Raw genomic sequence first — 21,639 nt, forward strand, 5'->3', positions numbered from 1 at the left:
GGAGGGCACCCCGCGGGCAGCGGGAGTCACTGAGGGAGGTAGAACAGGGTGGTGAATCTCAGGTTTGCATTTTAGAAAAATGTTTTGATGTCAGTGGAGAACAGACCAGAGCGGGGGCGGGGGGGAAGACAGTCAGGGACCCCGTGTGTCTGTCAGCTCTGGCCCCGCCCCTTCCCCACTGTGGGGTCGGGGTGAGGGTGAGGCAGGCGGGGAGCTCACTCCAGGAAGAAGAGAATCCGATACTCCAAAGGCCAGGTTTCCTGGGGAGTGTTCACCGCAGGCCCCACGTGTGACCAGAACCAGAATCACTCCCAATCCAGGCTCCCTGGCTCCGTGAGAGGCCGGGGCAGTGACATCATATATATTCATTCGTATCAAATTCAGACATGTCACCTGTGTCATGGAGATCAGATCTGGGGTACCCCGTCAAATGGGGGTGAGGCCCCTGTGCAGGGCCCCACAGAACTTCCTGCAGCAGAGCTGTGATGAACAGGCGGCCACAGTAGGGTCCCCTGAGCAGAGTTTGGGTCCACTGGGTTCTCATTATTTCCCCACCTCCCCGAACACTGGAGAGCCCACAGTAGAAAAAAATAGCAGTTCAAAATGCGTAAGAAAAGATATTTTTATTATCAGAAGGAAAATGTCTCTCAAAGAAATTTTTTAAAAATGTCTTTTTGCCATTGCCAGTGATAAAAGAAATATTCACATATTGAGATATAGAAAAGTCATTCTGACTTATACGTGAGTCAACTTGAATTTTATGCCAACTCAAATACTTGTCTGTGGCCGATCAAACATACAGTCTATTTCTGGTTTAGTTATTAGAGAAAAGAGCACTTTGACCAGAAGGAAAGACAGTCCATGTTAAAAATAAAGATTAAGGGACTTAGTTGGTGGTCCAGTTGTTAGGACCCCATGATTGCATTGCAGGGGGCACAGGTTTGATCCCTGGTCAAGGAACTAAGATCCCGTATCCTGCAAGCAGAAGTTGGGGGGTTGGGGGGGGAGTGGGGAGATTAAGCGCCTTCCTTCCTGGGACGCCACTGCTGGTCCTCCTTCCATGATAAGAGTCCTGTGCCAGCTGCCAAGGCCATGCTGACTGTACACGTGCTGATCTGTGTGGGGCTTTTTTTTCAATCTTGAAGAAATGTATCCCTGACTCATTTAATGTCCTTTGTTCTTGCAAAGATATACGAAACTGTGCTGGAAACCATATATGTCCAGAACAAGCTGCTCAGAGTAATCTGGGAAGGTATCTTTCTGGCTAGTCCTCAGTTTGCTCAAGTAAAGCTCTTGCCTGTTCTTATTATTATTTATTGATTGTTTTCATTGATGCCAGAAAAATAGCTCTTTCCTGTGGAAACCTAAGAATGTCAGATTATGAATTTCTACACTTGATTCTTTGATAAGCTATGTGACAGATGTTATATGATAATTCTTACCAAAAAAATCAAGGGGATGACATAATCTATATTTCCCTTTTGTATTTAATTTTTAATTCCAAAAAAGAGATGTGCTAGAAAGAGATGGAAAATCTGATTTTATATTCGATTCTAAAGAAAAAGAGTAACTAAATCTGCTCATTGGAGCTTTATTATTTAATGGCCACTAAAACTTTGGAATAGTTTATTAGTCTCACAACACCCAGGGTCTACGCTTAGATAAAAACTTCATTGCCAGAAGTTTCATAAGTTTGGTCCTCAATGTTCTGGGTGGCCCCACTGACTTTATTAAAACTTGAAAATCCTTCTGGCTTGTTCAAGAGTTTTCTCAGTCCCCGGAGGCTTCCTCTGGCTGCCAGGCTGCAGAAACTTCTTCACGGCCGGGAGATTGCTGACTCTGGTTTTCAGGCCCTGCAACCCACAAGAGCTCAGCTCAGAGTGCAGCTAAAGACCACCCCCGTCATTGACACAAGCCAGCAGGGACTCTGAGACCCTCCCAGACAAGGGCCAGCTGAGGCCCCTCCATCAGCACCAGGAGGAGACTGGACATGGACATCCAGTGAGCCAGGAAGATGACAGCCCAAAGCGTTTTCCCCAGAGATGTCTTCGTGTAAGACTCCATTCAGCGTCCCAATCTTCCTACACATCAGTCTTGCAGGTTCACCCTCAAGTGCAGTGTGAGGAAGAGAAAAGTGTCAGATATAAGCACAGATTAAGCTCCAGGTATCAAGACAAGAAGAGACAGGAGATGGGACTGGAACTGAAGACAGAAAACATGAAAGGTAATGGGTGACGTCAGTCAGAACCAATCTGCCCTCGGAGAGAGAGAGAGACGGGGAGAGACAAATCAACGTGTGAGAGAAGGAACAGGAACTGAGGGGAAGAAATGATACAGTGGGGACCCTAGCATTGTGGTCCCAGTGTTCAGAGAACAGATTCTGCGGTGGGAGGTGTGGGAACACCCCCACCCCTACCCCTCCACCACCACCCCATCCCTCCCACCCACTCCCCCATCCAAGGCCGTGGGAGAGCTCACCTTCAGCAGAGGGAAGTTGGCCAAAAGGCTGGAGTCCAGCTCTTCCACATAGTAGAGCAGTTCAACCAGGTGGATGTCAGCCTTGCTCAGCTTGTTGCCCACCAGGTAGTCTTGTCCGTGGCTCTTCAGTACCTGGCAAACGGAAGGGTCAGATCAGGAATGCAGGTCCAGACAGCCCCGGCCCTGCTCCTCCCCTGCCCCCCACCCAGCCCCACTTTCCCCTCTGGCCCTCACTGGACGGGTGGGAACCCCAGACCTTCTGCTCCCCCCAGCTCAGTGAGATGGGCCGGTTGAGTTCCTGCTGTTCCCTCCTCATCCCCAGTAGAAGTCAGACCACCATTTCCTTTTCCTGTTCCCATCTCGCTGTGGCTGCCTTACTTCTCCCACTGAGCCAAGGCCTTAGCACATTCTGCACCGTGTTTTTGTTGACCCCACACCCTCAAGTGTGCAGCCCTGAACTTCACAACATGACCCTTCTCCATCTCTCTCTCGCCTCTCTCTCTTCTCTTTCTCTCTCTCTGTCCCTCTCATCTTTCTCCCTTGGGCAGTGACCCCAACTTCTTAACAACCTTCTTCTACCCTGAGCAAACTATTTCTACATTTGTCTTCTTTCCTGCTTCCTGATTTCTGGGTCTCTCTCTGGGACCTGAAATAAACCTGGGTCAATTTGAAGTCACTTCTCCCTGACTCCTAACTTGCGCTATGTTACAATTCACATGCTACAATGTCTGGGGGTGAACTTCACTGATGACTTAACTCACTCTGTTATGTAGTCAAAATTATGTGTTTGATTGACAGAAGAGGAATGGAGAGATAATCCATATGATAATGGAAACCAAAGCTTAATTCTGGTATCCACATGGTAGGTTCATATGAGTTCATTTTATACATTTTAAACTTTTCTGCATGTATGATGTTTCATAACAATATGTTAGGGAAATATATTATATTTATTAAAATATTCCAGCAATATGAAAATCATAATGTATAAAGAGAAAAATGCATACAGCACCACTAACTAATGTAATAACATTTTGGCAAATACACTTTCAGATTATATATACACGCAGAAGCATGGAGGGTTTCCCAGGTGGCTCAGTGGTAAAGAATCTGCCTGCAATGCAGGAGACCAGGGTTTGATCCCTGGGTTGGGAAGATCCCCTGGGGAAGGAAATAGCAACCCACCCCAGTATTCTTGCCTGGGAAATCTCATGGACAGGGAAGCCTAGTGGTCTACAGACCATGAGGGCACAAAGAGTTGGATATGACTGAGCAACTAAAAGCAAAAACAAAGCAAAAAATATAAAAGCATGGACAAATGGATAATCATTTGGAAAAGCCATCAAAACATATTTTGTAAAATATAATTTCTACTTATGCTATCAGGGGGCCCTTTGTTTTCAAAGTACCCTCTGTTCGTCAGTGCTCATGCTCAGTTTTGTCCAGCTCTTTGTGACCTCATGGACTGTAGCCTGCCAGGTCCCTCTGTACATGGTATTTTCCAGGCAAGAATACTGGAGTGGATTGCTATTTCCTCCTCTAGGAGAATCTTCTCAACCCATAAATCAAAGCACAGGTAAACTCAAACTGCAATCATCAAAGAGCTTATCATCTCGTGAATGTTGCATAAACTCCCAGCACCTCAAGGGCTGGGAGGGTGTGCTTTCCGATCACTATTTAATTCTTTGCTCCTTGAATATGGCCGGATAAGCAAGCAATGAATTAACATTTGCTGAATAAATGAAAGAATGATCCTATGCTCTGTGTTAATCTTTATCTATGTATGTAACCCTCCTGAATCTCTTAAAATCATTTTTTCTCTAGGTTAACCATTTTTGTTTAGCATGATTTCAGGTAATTTTGATCTTGAAATGCTCTCCTCTTACCATCAAGAAGAAACATTAACTAAGATATATACTAGGTGTAATGATGGAACATTATTTCCTTGGTTTTGTATGACCTTCTTCAAAAGTCTGAGAACCATGTCCCCAAAAATTTGTGATTATTTTCTCCTGAACATCTTTTCCTCTGTCTCTTCCTCCCCAGTACTGCCCCCATCTCTGTTGAGAAATATCTCATCCATCCCAGAAATGCTTCCACATTCTCCTGACAGGCAGCTCCTCTCATGTCTCCCTGCTCATGGTACCAGAATATTTTCTGATGTATTGCTGACATCATGCTCTTCTTGGATCAAAGCCCCTGCACTGTGTTCTCCAGAATCCATCTACTCCAGGCTCCAGTGTGGCTCTCAGAACTTCCACAGTCCAAGCTCTAAGTAAAACCGTGAAATTCCATTGAACAGAGAATTTCAGATTGGGTCTGAGTCGATAGAAATTATGCTGAAAAATGACAATGTGTGTAAAACTGGTACAATTCTCCCTCAGAGTCAACTTTTAGAAAATGCCATGAGCATCAGGATGCCGCATTAGTATTCAGGAAGGTTCACAGAAGTGAAGGTCGATGCCCCAGCAATGCCAGGCACTATGTTCCTTTGTCCTCTCATCTCAGTGTCAAAACCACTAAACAGTCCACTTACTTTTTCAAATGCAGGGAGATAACGGTTTGTTGTCCTTTCTCGGATCAGGGTCAACTTGGCATTTTTTTGATCAGGTGGGCACAGGGGCAAAAGCAGGATCATTTCACTCAAGTCTGCCACACCCTCTGTGTACATATCAATCCTGAAAGACAGAATGACCAAATTGCCAAATGTTTCCTGCCTTAGACTTTCTAGTTTAAGAATAGATTGGAATGGGACATCAAAAGATGGTAAAGTAATTTTCCACTGGGTACATTTTTCTAAGCCAGTAATGGAGTTAGGATTTGTATTAATTTTAATATTTCACCCTAGAACAAGCCATCAAGGCAGACATAGCTAATATTTTGGTTACGTGCATGATCAAATATAGGGACAAAGCATAGTGGGGACCCATTCATAGGGGTATAAGAGAAATGGTTAAATCCCTGCAGGTAACCTCTGAGACCATCTAAGATGGTTTGCCGTCTCTGCTGTGATATAATCTATGCACAGTTAGTGTGATTTTTTTGTTTTGTTTTTGTTCCAAAAGGATTTCCTACAAGAGTTGTTTTTTTGGTAATAAAAGCTATATTGAAATACATTCACATAGCATTACTTTCATCCTTTAAATGGTACGATTCAGTAGTTTTTAGTACATTCTGAAATCATTACCATGTTCTAATTCCAGAATTTTTTTTTATCATTTTATCCAAAAGGAAATCCAGTACCCTTGACAGTCACTCCCCATTTCCTCAGCCTTATAGCCTCAGGCAACCACTCAACTATTATTTCTATTTCTATGGATTTGAATGTCAGGACATTTAATATATTTGGAATCACACAATATGTAGCCTTTTGTGTCTGGTGTTTTTCATTTAGTATTTTTCAGAGTTCATCCATGTTGTCACATACATCAGTACTTTACGTGCTAAGTCACTTCAGTCGTCTCTGACTCTTTACGACCCTATGGACTGGAGCCTACCAGGCTCCTCTGTCCATGGGATTCTCCAGGCAAGAATACTGGAGTGGGTTACTGTGGCCTACTCCACTTTACTGCTGTTCATGACTAAAAATATTCCATTATAGGGGTGTATCATTCTTTGTTCATCCATTCATCAGTTGTTGGATATTTTGTTTGTTTCCACTTTTTGAATATTATGAACACTGTGCACTTCTGTGTACAAGTTCGAGTGTGGATGTGTTTTTGGTTTTTTTTTTCACGATGAAGTTTATTGTGGGTAACTTATAAACAGGCAAGAAAGACAGTGCAGACAATGGTCCACAGACGATTACAGCTGCACTTCGTGCTGTCAAAAGAGCTCTAGGGGAATTTAAAGGGGTCAGCGGAGAAGGCAGTGGCACCCACTCCAGTCCTTTTGCCTGGAAAGTCCCAGGGACGGAGGAGCCTGGTGGGCTGCAGTCCATGGGGTCGCAAAGAGTCGGACACGACTGAGCGACTTCACTTTCATTTTTCACTTTCATGCATTGGAGAAGGAAATGGCAACCCACTCCAGTGTTCTTGCCTGGAGAATCCCAGGGACGGGGGAGCCTGGTGGGCTGCCGTCTTTGGGGTCGCACAGAGTCGGACACGACTGAAGCGACTTAGCAGCAGCAGCAGCAGCAGCAAAGGGGTCAAAACTAAAATTAGAATCTGACTACCAAGTGAGAAGCAAGTCTACACTGAAGGAACTGGTGGTTTTTCCTTCCCTAGGGGTCTCATGACCATTAACCTTCTGTGTCAACAAAATACATTCTTGCAGTTTTCTTATCAGATGAAGGCAAGGGTAAAAACTGATGGGGAACTTATCCAGCTGGGGCACATTCTTCTTTGGGAGGCTGAAGTGCAGTATGCAGAAAGATGAGGGTGTAGGATTGGTGGCCTAAAGATGGGAGGGAGGACAAAATGGAATCAGTATGGTCCAGCCATACATCCTCGCAAATAATCCAATGGAGCTGAAGACTAGGTTTCAGATAAAATATTAAATAGCAGGATATTAATGAAAGTGTCTGAAGCCCTGAGCTGTTTAGTGATGAACCTGCGATGGGAGTGCTGGCCATTCCGCCCCAGGGCCTGTGCTCTTGACCACAGCATTGTGCTATCATGTTGCTACCTACTGACATGTATCATGCTGAACTTGAATTGTGAAAGGTGAATGTGTTTTTTACTCTCTTGGGTGTATACCTAGGAGTGGAATTGCTGAGTCATATGGTAACTCTTTAACTTTTTGAGTAACTGCCAACATTTCTTTACATGATTTCAGTAACCTGATTTTCAATCAGGTTGTCCTATTGCAACAGAGAGGATTTCCCCCAGTTTTGCTTGAATTTAATAAATCTGGCTGCTTCAGACTTATATTAAAATGTTCCAGATAACTCTGGTGTCTTGAGTTATCCCCTTTGTTATCCCCTGTCAAGTGACCGGTCCACTAAGAGGACTGATAAATTAAGCTCCTGGTTATCATTCTAAAATTTCTGGAACTTAAGAATCAATTCCTTTAGATCTTCTTCTTCTCAGACTTTATCCTCTAGACACTCAGACATTTTGTCCCTTGTCTCTAGCTGTTGGCGGGTGTCTAGTCTGAGCCCCTTCCTCCCGGCTTTATAGTTCACCCATGTTTGGAATCCTCCATCACTGTGCTATACCCATGGACCACAGTTTCTTACATAAGCTCTTGATTCCACTCCAAGTTTATTCTTCTCTCATCTTCATAGGTCCCTGCTGTACTAGACCTCAGTTACACCACTGAGGTCTGTAGCTGTTGTTGGTCATGATCTCCATGAACATATCCTAATTGCTCAGGGAAACACCTAGGATTGTTCCTACTTATCACGCATGAAAGAACAGAAAAAATACCATACAGGGCTCTCTCCTTCATATCTTTCCCATAGAGATCATATTTGGTGGCAATGTAGTTGAGAATGGCTCTGGTCTGTACCAGCTTCATCCCATCAATTTCAACCATTGGTACTTGCTGGAACACTAAACTCCCATCTTTTGAAAGGAGAAAAGAAGAGAGAAATATTGGATGAATTGCACCCTTTTAGGATGAAAATAAAAATGTTGCCATAACTGAAGATATAAAATGAAATACTAAAATGACCTGGAACACTTAAGCAGCATGACATTTTGTTTTTGGCTCCCCATAGTCCTTTTCCTGCTCAATCTTTTACTTTTTTAACCCATTATTTCATTTATCTTTTTACTTGCCATTCAGATACATGGGCGATTCCTTCTAATTCTATTTGTCTTTAGGGATATTTTAGAAAGAAGTTGGAAGAGGCTGCAATAGGGCCGCCACCCAGTTGCCAATATAAATGAGAAGTTCTAAATAAGTCTCACATCATATAAGGCAGATTTTGAGAGATTTCTATGTGCAGGTCCCCTTTCCTGCTCACTGAGTCTGCAATATTGCTAGACTTGTCAAACTTGCCAGAAAAAAAGGGCTCATGCAATTTCTGGGCCTCGTTTCCCCCCTCTTCTCTCTGATGCATGTGTTTTCCTGACCTTGGGTGGGAGGGCTGTGGCATCCTGAACTGATACGGTCACTCATGTTGCAGAAAAGCAGAAAGAGCCCAGGGCATTCACAGGGCATTCACAGGGCACTGGGGATGCTTCCTTTAGCAAATACTAGAGTTCTAGCCCTTCCTAGTCCCAAGTGAGCTGCAAAACCTTCTCAAGGAGCCATATCCTTACCTTTAACCACATTTCTTCCTCTCCTCTGACCCCATTCCTACCTTGCACACACAAGGCCTTGTTGGTATTTAAACCTCAACTTATGGCTGAAGCATTCAGTTTCTTACCATGTCTTAACTTATCCAAATCTTCTGAACTTTCTAAAAGTTTCTCTTCAAACTGGAAAACAGAAACAGTTGATGAGTTTTTGTTATTTCATTCTCTAGCATTGCTGAACTCGCATGGCCACTGTCTGCTGCCCACTATGGAGACTATAGGATTTCCAAGTTCAGCAGGGTGCACAGAGGACAGTGATCAAGGCCATTTGGAGATTTAGACTAGAGCCATCAAGATAAAAGTGTGGGTTGCAGCAAGTAACTGCTTATTTTGCAGGTTAATTTACCTCTACCCTGTCCCCACCTCTGTCAGTGATTAGGTAATGATTTGGGAGGAGGGAATGTCACTGGAGGGAAGGGATTGGGAAATTCTTCTAGTTTTGGAGTTTTAATGTCTCTGGAAAGCCTTTCTCTCCCTGTGAAATCAGGACAGGAATTTGGGGTGTCCCCAGCATGGGGTTTCCATGGGGCCACTGACTCCCAAGATGCTGCAACCAGGGACCTCTGCTGTATATTACCTCCCTCCATTCAAATTTTTATTTTAAACAAGGGTCTTGATGATGAAAAGTTTGAGAATTGGGGGGTTTCTAACTGGGGCTTCCTTGGTAGCTCAGACTGTAAAGAATTCGCCTGCAATGCAGGAGGCCTGGGTTTGATCCCTGTGTCAGAAAGACTCCCTGGAGAAGGAAACGGTAACCCACTCCAGTATTCTTGCCTGGAGAATTCCATGGACAGAGGAGCCTGGTAGGGTACAGTCCATGCGGTCACAAAGAGTCAGACTGAACTGAGTGACTAACACTTTCACTTTTACCTTCAACTGACTCAGTGAAACAGTTTATTGTGGATCTACATGATTCCATAGGGTTAGACCACACAGATAGTGAGGTGTGTGGGCAACAATTTGCAAAGTGCCCAGTTCAAGACAACATGAGGGGTGGTGGGTGGTCACTATGGGAAGGGGTCAGAGGAATGATGGGACTTGGTGGTGGGCTGTTGCTCATGAGGCTGAGGGAGATGAATGGGGTTGTGAGGATCAGCCTCTGGGCCCAGAAAACCCAGAAGTCCTGACTAGTGACCTCTGGTCAGCCTTGCCCCACATCCTCCTCCTTCGGGCTGGGCTGGACAAGAGGAGGTCTGGATGCTCTCAGCATCTCCTCCTCTTCACCCTCCTGTGCTGAACTCATCCTTTCCAGAGACTCTGAACACATCCTTGAACCAAGGCTGGACCACAGCAAAAACTATTGGTTGTTGATTTATAGAAAATAAACAACCTGGAATGGTTCAATTTGTTTTTCTGTGTACTTGTTTCTTCACACACTTGAGAACGGATCAAGCTAATGTCTGGCAATCAAGAAAGTGTAATCTGAGGCTCCTTTGTAATCTGAGGCCAATACTTTGGCCACCTGATGCAAAGAACGGACTCCATGGAAAAGACCCTAATGCTGGGAAAGATTGAGGGCAGGAGGAGAAGAGAATGACAGAAGATGAGACGGCTGGATGGCATCACCGACTCAATGGACATGAATTTGAGTAAGCTCTGGGAGTTGGTGATGGACAGGGAAGCCTGGCGTGCTGCAGTCCATGGGGTTACAAGGAGTCGGACACAACTGAGTGACTGAACTGAATGAACTGAACTGAATCCGAGGCTCAGGTAAATATGTTAGGAGGCTAAGCGAGCACACTAGAGGTTCCTTTGCCGGACGCCACCTCACCTGAGACCCTCCTTTACTGCTTGCTCTCCCCTAAGGGATCAAATCTCCAGAGTTTCTCCATGATTCTGAGGTAGGTGATTGATGGGCCTCTGGGCTGGACTGCTGGTTTTTGCTAAGTGGAATAAAGCTGATGCCTTGTTTTCACTCAAACACCAAGGACAGAGCCCTTGTCCTTGAAGCTGAGCTCTGCTGGAATGAAGATAAAGTGGCCATTCCTGAGGTCAAGGAAGACTTCCCTGTCTGCACATCCACAGGAAGTCTCCTTGGGGTCAAAAATGGAGGGGTTGCCTCCTCATAATAAGTATGGACAGGTACCCACAGGCATCTGCAGTGGGATTCATCTTAGCCAAAAGTTGCACGTATCCCAGGGAGGGTCCTAGGACCAGGTAGATATGGAAAAAGAAACAAGCTAACTGGCCAAAGGTAAGCAAAGATCTGGAAGGACTGTCTTATATAAGTGATTTAATTCACTCCTTTTCTACGCTTCTCCTGATGAGAGAGGATGCCTATACATTTTCTTTCTAGGTGTGTCTTTCTGCCTTGCTTCTGTCTTAAATAACTGCTTCTCCACGTGCTCTCCCATACGCTGTGCTCCCTTAAACCTTGCACCTGTTTTTACAGTTTTCGCCTCCTTGAAACATTCTTGCTTTCAAACGGGGGAAAAGAGCCGCGGCTACTTTGCTTTTAGCCTCTAGGCCCTGGTGGTCTAGTGATTAGTATTCCTGGTTCAGTTCCTGGGCAGGGAACTAAGATCTCTTTTCAGTACTGCAGTTTCTCCGAGATCCTTTGGTGAGAAACCCGGGAGTTCAAGGTGAACTGCAGATGTCGCTGAAACTATTGGCTGGAGACTCCTGACTTTCACTCTCTCTTCCGCGGTGCTGGGATTTTCTTTCCCGCCTTACTTGCACAGCAAGCTTTCTTTTTTACATAATTCTTTAAAATCCTCTTGGGGAAAGACTAGCTGAAGTCTTGCTGCTGCCGAGCCCATACTTGTCAGTATCAGGTGAAACCCTCAGGTCCTGACGGCTGTGGCACTTTCCACTGTAGCCAATTCCAGTTCCTCCAGGAGTTCCCCCTCACTCCAGGCCTTGGCAGCGCCTAGGCTGGGACAGACTACTTACTGAGCAGGCCAGTTCCAATCAGCCTGCATCCTGGGCAGTATCTGTCATCTATAAAGCTTAAGGGAAAACCTGCAACCACTCTGTGCTGGTCCACACGTCCTCTCCAGGTACAAAAGGAGGACACCTTGCTCAAGGTCAAGGACAACTGGTGACTGCTGCTTAAAAATCAGTGGGGGATAGAGGATGCCCCAAACCCTGTCAAGGAATAATGTCAAAGTAAATTCAGGGGACACTCTGAATCCCCTTCAGGTGTCTCCTAAATGTATCGAGGATGGCGGATTATGTAGCTAGAAGCGGTCTCTGTTCTGGGTTGCAGGTTATTCAATATAGGAGGATCCATTTCTAAGCCAGAAGAAACACCTCCGGAGTGTATCCTTAAGAACTAGCAAGTTTTCACTGAAACAGTGCCTGGCCTCTATGTAAATTGGGGGATGAGGAAAATGGCCTGAAAATGAGTCTCTTACAATTTGATTTTTATTGCCACAGGGTGAGATAACGGACTGTTTCCTCATGTTCAAGTTTTCAAGGCCTTTTATCATAATCCTGCTCTATGTGGCTAGTATCATGAGAAAAAACTCTCCTAACATTCTAAACGATCTCCTAACTTCTCCCAACTCTCAGGGGGGAACCAAGCTTCTCCCACTCCTACATGTTCCCTTACTTCTCCAGGTTTTTCTGATCAAGCTAAGACTCCTACCTCCCCAGAAGAATAAACCTTTCTGGGACATTTTTATCAGCTAGTCTGCCTCTATTATTAAGACAAATTTGACACTATTTGATCTATATTTTAGCTATGAAACTATGACTACAAAAAAAAAAAGGAAAGATGATTTTTCTTGACAGTATGACCACAAAATTTGTTAAAACAAGACTTTTTTTTTTTTTAATTGCAAAACTAGCTCTTTTAGCATGTGCAATTAGAAAAGCTAACTTGCTGAAATACTTTTTTTATTTTCCTTCAGAATTCTGACCCTGAGAGAATAAAAATATGCCTAGGAAAAAGCTACATCAACTCTTATCATGTCCTTGAGATACAAACACAGCCCACTTTGCTTGAGACTTTGGCCTTGGGTTAAGTAGAACATCAAGCCAAGGGGGGGTGGGGGGGCGGGAAAGGAGGCAAAGAGACATTTTAAATCTCAAGGAGAAAACTATGAGATCTCTGTCTGTCTGGATTTACGTATGTCAGGTAAATGAAAAAAAAAAAGACTGTCTCCTCATATTTATGGGAATCTCAAACTATTTTGAAAACCTCTAGAAGAGAGAAATCCAGCTGGGCAAATCTGATAGCAGGCCTTTGGCATGGCTTTCTTGGCTTTGAAAGCCTTTTAAGAATTTAGTCTGAGACTCTTTCTGAGGAGTTACACCAGCGTCAGGATTAAATACCTTACACAGTCAATGGACCAAACATTTTATTTTTAAAAATCTATTGTTATTGTTTTTAATGTTTATCTTTAATTTTTAAATTTATTTATTTAACTTTTGGTTGTGCTGGATCTTTGTTGCTACACATGGGCGTTCTCTAATTGCAGCAAGCAGGGGCTACTTTTTGTGAGGTTATGCAGGCTTTTCATTGCAGGGTGTTCTCACGTTGTGGAGCACAGGCTTTAGGGTGCACGGGCTTTAGTAGTTGAGGCTCACAGGCTCAGTAGTTGTGGCACATGGGCTTAGTTGCTCCGTGGCATATGAGAGCTTCCCGGACCAGGGATCGAACCCATGTCCTTTGCATTAGCAAACCGATTCTTATTCCACCAGGGAAGTCCTGGCTATCTTTATTCTTAATATTTATTTTTATTTATTTATTTGTTTGGCTGTGCCAGGTCTTATTTGCAGCATGTGGGATCTTTAATTGCAGCACTGGACCACCAGGGAAGTCATCAAATTTATTTTAAAAACAAATTCGTCTTGGCTGTGTTTGGTAAAAATGAGGGTAATTTTAGAAAAAATTCTTTCACTAAATATGAAATCCTTAAGTCATGTCTGACTCTGCGACACTGTGGACCGTAGCATTAGGGTCTTTTCCAATGAGTACCAGGTGGCGCTAGTGGTAAAGAACCTGCCTGCCAATGTAAGAGACAGAGGAGATGCTGGTTCGATCCCTGGGTTGGGAAGATTCCCTGGAGGAGGGCCTGGCAACCCACTCCAGTATTCTTGCCTGGAGAATCCCTTGGATAGAGGAGCCTGGTGGGCATTGTCCATAGGGTTTCAAAGAGTCGTACATGACTGAAACGACTTAGCATTCTTGCATGGCCTCTAGAGTTATCACTGAGAAAAACACTTGTTCAATTCTTTGAGACCCCATGGGTTGCAGCACACCAGGCTTCTCTGTCCTTCACTGTATCCCAGAGTTTGCTCAAACTCATGTCCATTGAGTCGATGATGCCATCCAACCATCTCATCAACTGTTGCCCACTTCTCCCCCTGCCTTGGTAGGTGGTTTGTTTACCACTATCACCATCAACAGAGTCCTACATTTGCTCCTGGGAATGTGGTGTTTTAACTCTATAAAATGCTTGGGCATGCTCCTGGATGCTCCCATCCCTCCCTTAATCACCCACTTACTTATCTGCATCCTCATTAGAGTGCAAGCTGCCTGAGGGCAGTTCTGTGTCTGTCTCATTCATTTTTTTATCCCCAGAACTTAGTACAGAGGCTGGCACAAAAGTGAAAGTGCACGTGGCTCAGTCATATCTGACTGTTTGCGACCCGGTGGACTATACAGTCCATGGAGTTCTCCAGGCCAGAATCCTGGAGTGGGTAGGGGTCCCTTCTCTAGGGGATCTTCCCAACCCAGGGATTAAACCCGGGTCTCCCACACTTCAGGCAGATTCTCTATCAGCTGAGCCACCAGGGAAGCCCAAGAATACTAGAATGGGTAGCCTATCCCTTCTCCAGCAGCTCTTCCCGACCCAGGAGTTGAACCGGGGTCTCCTGCATTGTAGGCGGATTCTTTACCAGCTGAACTACCAGGGAAGCTCTAAAGTGCTCCCACCCAAAATTATTGCTGAGTGAATATATTAAATCTTATCAAATGGTTTGTTACAGTTGGCTCATTCCCATATTTCTGATTATATCTTAACCTTAATTTCATTTATTTTTTTGATATTACATACAGTTTCTCTTTTATTGTGGGAATTTCTAGCATGTACAAAAATTAAAATAAATGTACAGTGTTTCTCATATCCTTCAACAGCATCAATAATTATCAAACGCAAGCCTGTCCTGTGTCGTGTATATGCCCATCCACATTCCCCTTTATGTAAAAATGGAGCAGATTCTAGCTATCATATCATGTCACCCTTGTATACTTCATGCACCCATGTATACTTTAGGTGTAAAAATTACACCTAAAATATTAACAATCATTCTTTAATAACATATTCAATCAGCAATCAAGTTTCTACTTGAATGTGTCATAAATAATATTTACGGTTTGTTGAAATGAAATCCAAGAAAGTTTCATGCAGTTGGACTAGTTGATGTGTCTTTTGCTTCCTTTCAAACAAAAAAGAATGTTTCTATGCTCTTCCACGGGCAGGATTATTTACATATTCATTTGGTCAGATCAGTCCATTTCTTTCTAATGTGCAACTATTTTTATGCAACGCAAAATAATGCTCAGCTCCTTTAATGCGGAGGTCTGGCTCCTGTGAGAAAGTGCTTTGGTAGTCAACAGCGATCCAAGTTAAGAGGACCTACCTCCACTCCAGCTGCAGCCAGGAGCCACCGGATGGCCTCCATCCTGCCTCGGGCATCGAAATAGTGGAGCTTGGGCTTCCCTGCCATGATAGCAGCTCCTCACTTCCCGTGAACCTGGATGAATCAGACCACAGAGGCAAACTGCACTTTACAACGTCCAGTCCATTTGAACAGAAGGGGGTAGCGCCTGCCTTTTTCATGGCAGCATTGGAAGAATCGTGTGGTTCTTCCTTGGTCCACATTCTCACCTAGCAACGGGTGTCATTGTGAAATTGCACCAAACCAAGTCTCAGATTGCATCTGTCCAATCTCAGAAGACTTAAATAGAGCAGGGGCTTAATCTCACTCAGCTGTCACCTGGGGCTGTGAGGGGACTTGAAACCAGGAAACTCCCCTGACAGAGAAGAGCAGGGAGCCAAGTTGGTCCTTGCCTGGCAGATGGTTTTGTTCAAAAGCATTAACTGTGGCTGAATCCTGCCCTGACTGTCCCTAAACCTTCTAAATTCTCTCCACAGAAGACAAAACTCATTCCTTTTTTTCTTATTGGAAGTCTATATGTTTTTCACTGCTGGATGAATTTTACTTTACGATCTAGAGAAAGAGATGCTAGTGCTCTACCTTTATAGTACATGGAAAGGAACTAATGTAGGTTTAGTGTCTACCACATAGTGGGCATTTTCTCACTTTTATCCTCATTTCACCTTCACAAAAATTACTCGAGGGAAATTCTGACCGGTCTAAAGTAAGTGGTGAACCTATCCAATTGCACCATGTCTTTTAAACTGTTTTAAAAAGTTGGGGTATATTTGCTTTCCAATGTTGTGTTGGTTTCTGCTGTACAACATCTTGAATCAGCTATTTACATACACATATATCCTCTCTCTCTTGAGCTTCCCTCCCACCTCACCGCCATCCCACCCCTCTAGGTCATCACAGACAGCAGGCGGACCTCCCTGTGCTATACAACAGCATCCCACTAGCTATCTATTTCACATGTGGTAGTATGCATATGTCAGTGCTACTCTCTAAACTTGTCCCACCATCCCCTTCCCCTCCTGTGTCCACAAGTCTGTTCTCTACATCGGTGTCTCTATTTCTGCCCTGCAAATAGGTTCATTGGTACCATTTTTCTAGATTACATATATGTTCATTAATATATATTTGTTTTTCTCCTTCTTACTTCACTCTGTATGAAAGACTACAAATGACCCAATTGCATTCCTTTTTATAGCTGAGTAATATCCCATTGTATATATGTACCACACCTTCTTTATCTATTCATCCATCAACGAATGTTTAGGTTGCTTCCAAGTCCTGTCTCTTGTAAATAGTGCTGCAGTGAACATGGGGGTACATGTGCCTTTTGAAATTATGGTTTTCTCAGGGTGTATACCTACCAATGGTATTGCAGAGTCATATGGTAGTTTTAATTTTAGTTTTTTAAGGAACTCCATTAAAACTCCATTAAAAACTCCACTCTGTTCTCTATAGTGACTGTATGAAGGCACTTTCATTTGACGTCAGTGTCTTGGGATTTTGCTATACCAGTGTGTGCCAATGATTCATTGTGGCCCATTGTGAATTGTGAAATTAACACAGCAGGTTCTGACTAGTGTTTGTCAACTGCAATAGAACAGTAAATACGAGGGTGTACCACATATAGTTATAGTAAGCACTTTTTGCTAAAACTCATTTAAATTACAAAACCATGTACAACTCCCCTTGTCTTTGTCCTTGAAATAAACTGCTGACTCAAGAGTTAATGACTGGGAAATGTGAAGATGTGAGAACAAAGAACAGCTGTTGGGCTGGGGGACTGGTAACAATTTAGGCTACAAAATCTGCTGCATAACAGAATCACCCAACTCACAGTTCCCTGAAAGATATAGATAAAGGCCTGACACATGTTCCTAAGTTGGTTTTACAAGAACCAGATCCCCTCCAGATGAAAATTGCTGACCACAGAACATAGACCCTAGACTGGTTGAAAACCAGAAGATTGATGATGCTTGAAACTTCACCTTGATGCCAACCAATCTGAGAACCCATGAGCTGATCACATACTGCTCCCTGAACACTATAAATCTCCTCACTACCCCATCCAGGGTGGGTCACAGTCTTGAGGGCATTAGCAATAAAACTACTCTTTTCTACTTCCTCCAAAACTCTGTCTCTGCATTGGCACCAATGGACAGAGGATGAGTTTTGGCAACAGATGCATTTATGTCATGTGAGTGTCTGTAACAGCGAAGCCAAACCTGCCTCCAGCCTGGATCTATTCTTTTAGCTCTAACCTTTGTGCTCTGTAGCCTTCGCTGAGTCATGCTGGCTCTGCACCTTTTGTAAAAGAATGCTACCTGCGGCCTGAAATACATAGGATAGCTCATTTTCAAAGTCTTTTCCTTCATATAAAGATAAAAGTCTTTTCTTCCATATAAGGATAAAACAGTTGCAGAACAAAGAATAACATTTGCCTTGTTGGAGGTTTCTAGAAACATTATGATCAGACCTATGTGGACGGTTGGAAGAACAAAGAATTCACATCCTATATCATTATGAGTCTGGCTGGCAACAAGAAATTTGCAACCACCAGCCACCCCACCCTCCCCTTTTAGTATAAGCTTGAATTCTAACACAGTTTAGATGGTTCTTTGGGACTCTAGTCCACCATCTTTTCAGTCTGCTGTCTCTCCCAATAAAATCCCAGGCCTTGCCTCAACACCTCGTCTCTCTATTTAATGGATGGCTGTGTGGCGAGCCACAGCCTGGTATGAACCAGGACCCAGTAATGTGTCAGTATGTGATTGTGTGGTCTGGGTTGTTGTAAAATGTAAGAGACACTTGTGACTGGGACCAGCCAAAGTTTGGTAGATGTTGCTCTAGTCTAAGGTGTCTGCACTAGTGACATTTGGGACTGGATCCTTCTTTGTTGTCCTGTCATCGGAGGACAGTTACTTAGCATCATCCCCAGCAGCAGCCAGAAGCATAGTGCCCCTGTCCCCAGCATGGCTGGGTGAGTTTAGCAGTGGTCTTGGGCAAGTTTTATCAGTGATGACAGCACAGAAGCACAGGAGTTATTAAAAAGCAAGAATTCGATTGCTTAGACTTAGGGAGGGACAATTTCAGTCCCATATTTAGTCAACAGACCTCTGGCCAAAAAAATTTTTTTAAGATTTTGTGGTTGTTGAATCTTTAGCACAGAAGCCCCTGCACAATAGTTATGTTTCAAAAAAGGCGTGTGAAACTGGTACCCTGTAACTTACAAGGCCCATAAGGTAGAAACAAAATGATATGCCAAGAATACCAGCTTACTTAGCAGAGTACCAGAGGTCTACAGATAGGAAGACAACTTGATGACAGCCTCTCCAGCTGAGCACTGCCCACTCACACTGATGGCCTAGGATGACTGACAGTCAACTTTAGAAGTCACATGCTGAAAATATACCATGCCTGCACAGAGAACTCTTAAAACGTACAATGAATTTTACACTTACTGTACACTAACCATTTCTGAGTGCCCCCCACCCCCGCCCCCGCCGCCCACTTGCTTCTTACTCCTAAGATAAATATGCCACTCAAAATGTATCAGGAGGAAAGATCTTAGCATTGCTTCCTGTCTCCTTGCTTAGCTGCCCGGCTATAAAGCCTTTTTTTTTTTTTTTTTTTTTGCAAAAGACCATTGCCCCAGTATTTGGTCTTTCTCTTGGGACAAGGAGCTCACTTGCTTGGTTACAAAACTTGAGTTTTTTGTCAAAATAGTTTAAACATTCCAGAAGACCTTTATTTATTTGTGTATCTATTTTCTTCATGGACACCTTGTTTTTGGTTGACACATGATGTATTTCTTCTTTTTAACAAATTTCCTTCAGGCTTCCTCCCCTAAGACCCCTTGAGCAGTTTCAGGTATCAAGAGACAATGGCTGGTTGGAAACAAGATAGGAGCCTGATGTGGAATCTGCTTTTAAAGGGTTTAAATTTAGTTAGAAGAACAGGTTTGTCGACAACCTACCATGCACAAAGAGCCCAACGGTGACTTCATTTCAATTTGGTTCTGAACCAAGGATCATGATTTTAGACGTCAAGCAAGTCAGAGCAAGCGGAGTGGCTGAAGGTTGAGCAAGCACAGGCTGCTGTGCCCTGCCCGGGTCGTTTCTACCTTCACAGCAGGATCATCCAGGCTGTGACTTTCCCATCCCTCCCTACCCTACATTAGGGATGCTCCTCATTTTTGTCTAAAACCTGTTCATAGACGTTACAAGTGCTTGCTCTTCATTTCTGTTTCCAAATCTTCTCCCATGGGCTTATTTTAATTTTTTTCCTGTGATTTCTGTTTTGCCCTGGAAGCTCCAAACTCACTGTGATTTTGCAGGATCTTTGAGATTCTGAGGTTTCTGTGTATGAGACCTTTGTTCTCTTCTTTTTAAGTTGGCATTTCTGCTGACTCCCATTATACTGCATCCTACCTACTGGGGGGCTTCCCTCGTGGCTCAGATGGTAAAGCGTCTGCCTACAATGTGGGAGACCCGGGTTCGATCCCTGGGTCAGAAAAATCCCCTGGAGAAGGAAATGGCAACCCACTCCAGTACTCTTGCCTTAAAAAGTCCATGGGCAGGAGAGCCTGGCAGGCTACAGTCCATGGGGTCACAAAGAGTCGGACATGACTGAGCGATTTCACTTTCACCTAGTGGTGTCATGTACCTTTTAGAAACCAGCTCTCTGTGCCGCTGATGTATCTAGATCTTCCCTCAAGACTTCTCAAGTTATAGAGCTAGAAGTCAGCTAGCCACCCCTTTAAGTGTGTAACTAATACACTGAACCCCAGAGAGAGCATGTTATCTAGTTAGTGATGAAGTCTGGATTAGATTTAGTCCTCCTGACAGACAGACTAGTTTCTTCCTATTGTATCTATTTTGTTGTTGAATTTTCACAGCCTGCAGAGATTACAGTTTTTGTGCCCCCACTAACCTGTGAGCTCTCAGGTTAGTGAGAAGTAGTTATCAGGTTATGATGAAGTAGTAACTTCATCGTAGTCTTTAACACAAGACATTGCTCAAAGTTTAACACACCTTCCGTGTAACGTGGCATGATCAGACAGCGCAAGAGCCACACAGGTGTTCTTTAGCATTTCCCTTAGAGGACTTGCAATTTTGCAATTCAGTAGTTTAGAACAATTAAATAATAAACTGGGATCATGATCATAAAGTAATCAATTCTGCTTATAAAACCCAACATTACACTGTTTAAACACAACTATCAAAACAGTAGAACTCTCCCACATACTGAAAACATAATGACTGTGCAAAAAAATTGGGCAAGTGCTTCAGCAGGGTAGCCCAGGAGAATATTTAACTTGGCAAATAGACGGAATCTGTAAATTATCTGTTGGGCTGGAAACAGGGCAGTTCAAGAGAAGGGCATTATTTTCTTGAATTGCCTAAGAAATAAATCCACAGGCATTTGCCTTACTATCCAAATAGCCCTATGCATTTAGATTCACTTGCAATTTTGAATCTTTTCTTCATAAGAAACCATGCTCAGGCTTTGCTCCCCAAAATACTGAACATGAAGAAGGAGGTGGAGGTGGAGAAAAAGAAGGGAAAGCAGCAGGCTATTCTGTGCTCAGTCACAAAGTAACTCATACAAACAACAAGCTCATGGTGGTAAAATCAGCTTTGGAGGTGCAAATTTAGATTCTGACCCACCGCCATTGATGACTGACTTCCCAACAGGAGCTGCCAGTACAAATGACATGCAACCACTCACATATATTTTCTCCTCATCACTCAAGTGGGATTCCCCAAATGTGTGATTTCTGCCAAATTCCAGTCCAGCATAATTGTGTGATTTCCATATGAATCACACTGATACACCATCTACTCTAGAGAAGGCAACTCTAACATAAGCTCACAGATCCCTCCCAGCACTGACATGGTTGCATTTTCAAATTGTTCTTAGTAACATTCTTATTTTCCCCAAATCATCTAATTCTCTGCCCTCACTTTCTAAATTCCTGATTATTGTTTTCCTCTAAAGACACGTCCTTGAGGAACTAATAAACAACACTTGAATCATCTCCTTAGCACACCAAGAAAAGGCAATAATGCCAGGTACCCACATAAAATAACACATTGAAATATATTTTCCTCCTGAAACAGAAATGAGAAACTATATGAAGATGATAAGGTCAGTACCAACCTGATAAAAGTCCTGCTGCCTCTCTGCTCAGCTCCTCGATGCCAGTCCTTGGGTGTATGCTAGATCCTTTAATAATTTAACAACCAGCCCCTGCTTCGGAGGCGGGGGGGTAGGTCCAATAGGGAATAGC

At 43.6% G+C, this 21,639-nt stretch overlaps 1 protein-coding gene across 1 annotated transcript; it reads right to left on the minus strand.

Annotated features, from left to right (window-relative positions):
• Nucleotides 1-604: 604 nt before the first annotated feature.
• Nucleotides 605-21,573, minus strand: LOC133059586 (glutathione S-transferase A2-like). The gene is made up of 7 exons (XM_061146913.1): nt 21,510-21,573; nt 15,315-15,428; nt 8,795-8,846; nt 7,853-7,985; nt 5,015-5,156; nt 2,479-2,610; nt 605-1,853 (listed from the first exon to the last, which is right to left on the minus strand). Exons 2-7 carry the CDS (start codon nt 15,399-15,401, stop codon nt 1,731-1,733), a joined length of 669 nt encoding a protein of 222 aa, XP_061002896.1. The 5' UTR covers nt 15,402-15,428; nt 21,510-21,573; the 3' UTR covers nt 605-1,730.
• Between the last annotated feature and the right edge of the window lie 66 nt (nt 21,574-21,639).

Source organism: Dama dama, chromosome 7 (genome assembly GCF_033118175.1).
Source record: "Dama dama isolate Ldn47 chromosome 7, ASM3311817v1, whole genome shotgun sequence".
In the NCBI taxonomy this organism is placed as follows: Eukaryota; Metazoa; Chordata; class Mammalia; order Artiodactyla; family Cervidae; genus Dama; species Dama dama.